We start from the raw sequence: 8069 nt of genomic DNA, 5'->3' as shown, positions 1-8069 counted from the left end.
AGGAAAGGCGCAGGTCACCAAAGGTGTGCGTGGTTTTGGAGGAGCTATCCCCCATGCACCTCAACACTGAATTAATACATACCTACTCTTATAACTTATTCTGTGGGTTATAGAGAGCTTTTCCGTGCTTCACCCTCAGGATGCGGAACTACCAGGGAGAATTCCCGGAAAACTCCGAATCCAAGGATATCCCGAAGAAAAGGGAAGCTGTGGGAGAAGGTGGGGGCGGTGTTGTGAGGGTACCCCCAGCGCAGCTCCCTAAAAAAGAGGGCCCCGGAGTACCCCCACCCCGCCAGGGCCACTCCAAAATCCCTCAAGGATCCCAAGCCCCTCTGGGAGTCTCGAAATTACCCCAGGTATCCCAAAATTATCCCAAAGTCCCCTCAGGAATCCCCAAAACCGGCTTTTGTCGCCCCCTACAACGTGGCGCCCCACCCTCACCGCCCGCCGGCAGCCCCAACTCGCCCCCAGCCCGTACGGAAGCTTCACTTCCGTGTCTGCGCGTTGTTGCAACCTGTCAGCGTGCGAGACCCACCCAGGAATCCTAGTTTTAACGTTTAATAGGTTCCCACTTCTGTCTGTCCATATTGATTAAATTCTCATTGGCTTAAATGGAACGTAGGGGGACTTTTCGAGAGACTGCATTTTCATTGTCTTATTCGCTGCCAATCACCAATCTCTGCCTTCTAATTGGCTGGCGCTGGGCGGGAGCGGGAGGTTCGCTCTGAGGCGGCTCCGGGGTCCCCGCCGAGCCTCCCTCCATGTCGACCCCTGTTCCGATACCAGATCCCGATCCCCGTCACTGATCTCACGGCCATGGAGCGGCAGCAGGAGCTGAAGGTGCTGCTGAAGCGCTGGGAAGCGGAATTCCTGCGGGAACGGCGGCGGAAACCCAGCCAGGTGCTGCTGAGGGGCCGCGGCGGGGATTTGTGAGGGGGGAAATCCCTGAAGGGAATCCCTGGAATTAGGGGGGGCGGGGTGCTGGTTTGGGGGTCCTCGAGGTTGTTTTGGGGTTCTGTGGGGTCTTTAGGGTGGTTAGGGGGGTCCTGGAATGTGAGGATTTGGTTTACGCGGGTGCTGGGTTTTTTGGGGTGTCCCAGGGCCGCTTTTGGGGCTCTTTGGTGTGGTTTAGGGAATCCCTGGAATGGCGCGCGTTTGGTTTAGGGATATCCTATGGGGTTTTTGGTGTCCCTGGAATTGGGGGGGAGGGGCATATTTGGGGGTCCTGGGCTGTGTGAGGGGTCTGAGAGTGTCTTTGGGGTGGTTTAGGGGTCTCTGAATTTTGGGGGATTGGTTTAGGGGAGTCCTGGGGTTTTCTGGGTGGTTGAGGGGATCCTTGAGATGGTTTTGGGGTGCTGCTTTGGAAGGTTTTGAGATGATTTCGGGGGGTCCTGGTTTTTTTTGTGGTGTCCTTAGAGTGTTCATGGAGTCCCTGGAATGGTCGAGATTGGTTTTGAGGGTCCTACAGTTTTTTGGGGTGGTTTTGGGTCTCTGGGTGGTTTAGGGAGTCCCTGGAATGGGGCAGGATTGGTTTAGGGGTGGTCCTGAGGTTTTTGGGGTGTCCCTTGAGTGTTTGGGGTTGTTTTTGGGACACCTGGGGGGGATTTGGGGGGACTTAGGTGAATTAGAGCCTGAGGGAGTCCTTGACGGGGTTTTGGGGCGGATTTTAAAACAGCCAAATTCCCCCCGAAAAACCTAATTTCCAAAAAACACCCCCAAAACCCAAAAAAAAAGTCCAAAAACCCCAAAATTCCCCCCAAAATGAACACCCCCAAATTCCCTCCAAAAAGCCCAAATCCCAAAAAAACCATAATCCCATTTTCCAACCCCAAATTCCCAAAACCCCTCAAATCCTAAAAAACACAAATGCCAAAAAAATGCCAGATCCCCCCTCAAAAATCCCAAATCTCCCCTAATTCCCTCCAAAAGCCCCAAATCCCCCAAAAAACCCAAAAACCCCCACAAATCCAAAAAAACTCAAATCTGTTCCCCAACCCCAAATCTCCAAAAATCCTCGAATGCCAAAAAATCCAAGAAACCTCAAATTCCTGAAAACCCAAATCCCACAAAAACCCAAATCCCACAAAAAACCCCAGATCCCAAAAACACCCAAATCCCCAAAATCCAAAAAAAACCCTCAAATCCCATTTTCAACCCCCAAATCGCCCAAAAACCAAAATCCCATTTTCCACCCCGAAATCCTAAAAAAACGCAAAAAAACCCAACTCCCAAACCCCCCAAATTCCAAAAATACCGAAATCTTAAAAAATCCCAAAAATCCCAAACCCCAAAATTTTCAGATCCCAAAATCAACCCCAAGAAACCCCCAACCCCACAAAATCCAAAAATAAAAAAAAAACCCCAAATCCCAAAAAAACTCTGAATCCCCAAAACTACCAAACCCCAAAAATCCCAAATCCCAAAAAACCCCCATATCCCTCTCCCAAAAAACCCAATTCCACAAAACATCTAAATCCAAAAAGCCCCAAATCCCCCAAATCCAACAAAAACCCCACTCCCTAAAAAAATGCCCAAACCTCAAAAAACCCCAAACCGCAAAAAACCCCCAAACCGCAAAAATTCCAAATCCAAAAAAGCCCCTAATGCCATTAAGAAAATCCCAAATCCTAAAACACCCAAATCACATTTTCCACCCGTAAATCCCAAAAACCCCTAAACCCCAAAAAGCCCAAAACCCCCCGAATCCCCAAAAATCCCAAAAACCCCCAAATCTCCAAAAACCCAAACCCCAAAAAACCCCAAATCCCAAACCCTCAAACCCCCAAAACTCCTCAGTTCCCCAAAAATCCCACAAAAATCCCCAAAAAACCCCCAACTCCAAAAACTCAAATCCCAATAAATCCTAAAACCTCAAACCTCCAAAACCCCAAATCCCAAAAGATCCCCAACCCCAAAAAACCCCAAACCCCCTCAAATCCCAAAAATCCAAATCCCAAAATCTTCAAATTCCAAAAAAACCCAAATCCCAAAAACCCCAAATCCCATTTTAAAAAAACCCCAAATCCTATTAAAAAATACCAAAACCCCAAATCCTCCATTTTGTTCCTTTTTCCTTCCCAGGCTGATATCGAGGAGGCTCCGCCCGAGACCCGCCGTGAGTTTGGGGCAAATTTTGGGGTTTCCAAACCTCAAGTTTTCCCAAAAATCCCAAAATTTTCCCCCAAAAATTCCTGGAATTTTCCCCCAGGGCTCTACCAGGAGTACAGGAGGCTGAAAAAAGCGGGAAAAACTTCGGAATCTTTGGAAAAAAATGCAGCATTTTTGGAAAAAAGTTCAGAATTTTCGGGACAATCGGGATCCCCTGAAATCCCAAAAGTGGAGCAGGTCCTAAAAACCCTAAAAAGTTTTGGGGTTTTTGAAAGTTTGACTTTGTCCTGAAAATTTGGAGGGATTTTTTCTGGGATTTTGGGGGTTTTTTGGGGGGCATTTGGGGGTTTTGGGGATTGGGAGTTTTTAGGGATTTGGGTGTCTTTTAGGTTTGGGGTTTTTTGGGGATTTGGGGTTTTTGGAATTTAGGTTTTTGGCTGGTTTTCTGGAGACTTTTTAGGATTTTTGGTTTTTTTTTTTTATTTGGGTTTTTTTTTTTTTTAATTGGGTTTTGTGGGTGGTAGATTTCAGGTTTGTATGGGGATTTGGGTTTTTTTGAGATTTGGTGTTTTGGGATTTTGGTTTTTGTTTTTTTTTTTTAATTATTTTTGGGGTTTTTTTGGGATTTGGGGTTTTTTCAGGTTTTTGGGGGATTTGGTTGTTTTGGGATTTTTGTGGTTTTTTTTGGGATTTGGAGTTTTTTTTAATTGGGGGTTTTTTGGGATTCTGGTGATTTTTTGAGATTTGGGGATTTGGGTAATTCTTTTGTGGGGGTTGGGGGTTTTTTAGGTTTTTATGTTTTTTGGGATTTGGATGGGTTTTTTGGGGTATTTTTGCTATTTGTGTTTTGGGGGGGATTTGGTGGTTTTGGGTTTTTTTGGGATTTGGGATTTTTTTGGGATTTGGGGTTTTTGGGGATTTATGGGGGGATTTGAAGTTTTGGGCATTTGGTGTTTTTTCACTTTTGGGTTTTTTGAAGGTTTGGGATTTTAGGGTTTCTTTGGATTTTGGGGTTTTTGACATTTGGGGATTTTTGGGATTTGGGGCTGGAAAATACAATTTGGGGTTTTTTGGGGATTTGGGTTTTTTGGGATTTGAGTTTTTGGGGAGATTTGGGGTTTTTTTAGGCATTTGGGAATTTTGGGAGATTCGGGGTTTCTTTGAGGTTTGGGATTTTAGGGATTTGGGATTTTTTTTCTTGGGAATTGGGATTTGGGTTTTGGGGGGGATTTGGGTTTTTTTGGGGGGGTTGAGATTTTGGGCAGGAATTGAACAGATTCATGGAATTTTTTAGGATTTTGGATCAGGGTTGAGCAGATTTGGGGGAGTTTTTGGGATTTTGGTGTCGTTGCAGGTAGAGGATTCTGGATTTTGGGGCTCCCACCTGAACCGGGGTCCGAAAATTCCCGGGAAAAGTCGGAGCGGGAACGCCAGGCCGGGAATTTCAGCAGAATTTTATGGGATGAAGCTCAAAGCCAAACTGGGAACAACTGGGAAGGTCGGGAATCGGGGAAAAAGGGAATTTCCAGGGGGGATTTTGGGGGATTCTTCAACCCACAATTTGGGATCCCAAAACCTGGAGAATCTCAAGACACCCCAAAAATCAGGAGGTCCAAAATGAGAGATACATAAAATTGGAGATCCTAAAATGAGGGGGCCCAGAAGTTAAAGAATCCCAAAATTTGGGACCCCAAAAGTTAAAGAATCCTAAAATTTGGGACCCCCAAATGAGAGACCGCAGAAATTGGAGGACCCAAAAATCAGAGAGCCCTAAAAGTTGGAGAATCCTAAAATCAGAAACCCTGAAAATCAGAGATCCCAAAAATTGAGGACCCCAAAATCAGAGATTCCAAAATTTGGGACCTCCCAAAATTAAAGACCCAAAAAATTGGAGACATCAAAAATCAGGGACCAAAAAAAAGGGACACCCTAAAATATTGGAGACCCCAAAATCAGAGATCCCAATAGTTAGCCAAAAATTTGGAGAATCCCAAAATCAGGGATCCCCAAAATCAGAAATCTCACAAATTTGAGACCACAAAAATCAAGGATCCCTAAATTCAGAAACTCCCAAAATTCAAGACCCAACAAATAGGGAATTCCCAAAATTGGAGATCCCAAAATCAAAGACACCCTAAAATCAGAAATGCCAAAAGTTAAGAGACCCCAAAAATTGGAGACCCCAAAATCAGAAACCCAAAAGTTAAGACTCCAGAAATTGGAAATTACCAAAATCAGGGACCCCAAAAATCAGAAACCTCAAAAACTGGAGACCCCAAAATCAGGGACCTCAAAAGTTGGAGAACCCCAAAATCACAGACCCCAAAAATTATAAATCCCCAAGATTGGAGAATCCCAAATTTGAGGACCCCAAGAACTGGAGAATTGCAAAATCAGGGATCCCCAAAATCAGAAACCCCAAAAGTTGGAGACCACAAAAATCAGAGACCCCAAAATCAGGGACCTCAAAAGTTAAGAGACCCCAAAAATTGGAGACCCCAAAATCAAAGACCCCTATATTCAGGAATCCCCAAAATCACGGACACCAAAAAATTGGAGGATCCCAAAATAGGAGATCCCAAAAGCTAGAGAATCCCAAAATCAAAAACCCCAAAAATTAAGAGATCCCTAAATCAAGGACCTCTAAATTCAGAAACTCTCACAATCAGAGACCTCAAAATTTGGAGAATCCCAAAATCAGGGATCCCCAAAATTTCAAACCCCCAAGAATGGGAGACAGAAAAAATCAGGGACTTTCAAAAAAAGGATACCCCAAAAATTGGGGACCCCAGAGTTGGAGACCCCAAAATCAAAAATCCCAAAATCAAAGTGCCCAGGAATTGGAAACCTCAAAATCAGAGATCGCAATATTTGGAGATCCCAAAATCAAAGACCCCTAAATTCCGGAATCCCCAGAATCAGGAACTCCCAAATTTGGAGAATCCCAAAATCAAGGATCCCTAAATTCAGAAACTCTCAAAATCAGTGACCCAAATAAATGGGGAATCCCAAAATTGGAGACCCTAAAATCAGGGACCCCAAAAGTTGGAGACCCCAAAATCAAAAAAGCCCAAAATTAAGGATGTCAAAGAGCAAAAACCCCCAAATCAGAGATCCCAAAAATTGGAGACCCCAAAAATCAAGGATCCCTTAATTCAGGAATCTCCAAAATCAGGGACCCCAAAATTTGGAGAATCCCAAAACTGGAGACTCGAAGAGTTGGAGAATCCCAAAATCAGGGATCCCCAAAATCAGAATCCCCAAAAATTGGAGACCTCAAAATCAAAAAGCCCAAAATTAAGGACCTCAAAAATCAAAAACCCCAAGATCAGAGATCTCAAAAATTGGATACCCCAAAAATCAAGGATCTCTAATTCAGGAACCCCCAAAAATTGGAGACCCCAAAAATTGAAGACAACAAAAATCAGGAATTCAAAAAAAGGGCAACCCCCAAAATTGGAGACCTGAAAAATTGGAGAATCCCAAAAATCAGAAACCCCAAAATCAGGAAAACCCCAAAACTTGGAGACTCCAAAACTCGGATTGCCCAAAATCTAATCCTTGTTTAATTTAGGATTTGAAATTCCAGAGGAGGAAAAAATCGGGATCTGACCCCTCCCTTCCCTCCAGGAACCCCCCCTGACCCCTCGGAGGACCCCAAATCCCAGGAGAACCCCAAAAATCCCCCAATCCCAAAACACCCCGGAGCACGGAGCCGTGGAGCCTCCGGAAAAATTGGAAAATCCTGAAAAATCCGAAAATTCCGAAGAACTTGACGACCTCGTCCTTCCTCCTTCAATTCCAGGACTGGGGCCTCTCAAATTCCCGATGGGAACAAATCCCAGATTTTCTCCCATTCCTGAAAAATTCCAGAGGATGAAGGAGAAGGTGGCGAAAACTTTGGGATCATTGGATCCCGGCTGGATTGAGAGATGCCAAGAAGTCCCGGAAAAACCAAAAGAATTCCCGGAAAAAACGGAATTGGTGATGGAAGAAGTGGAATTGGCGACAGAAAAAGTGAAATTGGCGATGGAAAAACCGGAATTGGCGAAGGAAAATCCAGAATTGGCAACGGAAAATCCAGAATTTCCGAGGGAAAAAGGGGAAATTCATCAATCCATCGGGAATTCTAGGAGGAAACGGCCCCGGGAGGGCAGAGGAGCCGCGGAAATTCCGGCCAAGCTCCGGAGATGCCTCCCAGAACCAAATCCGGGAAATTTTGGGATGAGAGAAAACTTAGGAATTTTTGGAATGAGGGAAACACAAGAGGATGAGGGAGAAAGGCTGGAATTCCAAAGTGGAGCTGGGAAGGCAACGAAACGATCGGGAAAAAAACTGGAAAAGGAGGAAAAGGAGGAAAAATCCAAAGCTGCTCGTAGATCTCGGTAATTCTCAGATTTTAGGGGAGTTTTGCGCTTTTTTGGGGATTTTTTCCGGATTTTTTTTTATTTTTCTCAGCTTTTTTTTTACTTTTTTTCCATCTTATTTGGGAGTTTTGTGGCTTTTTTTTTTTTTTTTTTTTTTTTTTTTTTTGCCTCTTCACGGCTTCTTTTGAGCTTTTTCCTGGCGGTTCTTTGGGCTTTTTTGGGGATATTTGGGGCTTTTTTGAGGCTTTTTTTCCATGTTTTTGAGTTTTTTTCTGGGCTTTTTTGGCAGCTTTTTTCCAGATTTTTTGGGGTTTTTCTGGCTTTAATGGGGATTATTTTTCCAGTCTTTCTGGGTTTTTTTCTGCTTTTTTGGGACTTTTTTCCTGGCATTTTTTGGGTTTTTTCCTAGATTTTATAGGATTTTTTCCCAACATTTTTTTTTGGAATTCTTTCTGATAATTTCACCCATTTTTGCAGCTTTTTTGGGTCATTTTTCCCCGTTTTTTTTTTAGTTTTTATTTTTTCTCAGCTTTTTAGCAGGGATTCTTCTGTCTTTTTTTCAGCGTTGTGGGCATTTTCCTGGCTTTTTATGGG

General features: G+C 44.1%; 1 protein-coding gene across 1 annotated transcript in view; it reads left to right on the top strand.

Moving 5' to 3' along the window:
• The first annotated feature begins 709 nt into the window (after positions 1 to 709).
• Positions 710 to 8069, top strand: part of RECQL4 (RecQ like helicase 4) — a 29501-nt gene continuing 22141 nt past the window's right edge. The window contains 5 exon segments of the mRNA XM_056484477.1: positions 710 to 900; positions 3082 to 3115; positions 3209 to 3345; positions 4463 to 4606; positions 6739 to 7493. Of these exon segments, the coding sequence (XP_056340452.1) occupies positions 817 to 900; positions 3082 to 3115; positions 3209 to 3345; positions 4463 to 4606; positions 6739 to 7493 (1154 nt within the window). The 5' untranslated portion in view covers positions 710 to 816.

The sequence above is a fragment of the Oenanthe melanoleuca genome, chromosome 2 (assembly GCF_029582105.1).
Source record: "Oenanthe melanoleuca isolate GR-GAL-2019-014 chromosome 2, OMel1.0, whole genome shotgun sequence".
NCBI classification, from domain to species: domain Eukaryota; kingdom Metazoa; phylum Chordata; class Aves; order Passeriformes; family Muscicapidae; genus Oenanthe; species Oenanthe melanoleuca.
The sequence above is the reverse complement of the archived record's forward strand: the minus strand, read 5'-3'. Positions and strand labels throughout refer to the sequence as shown.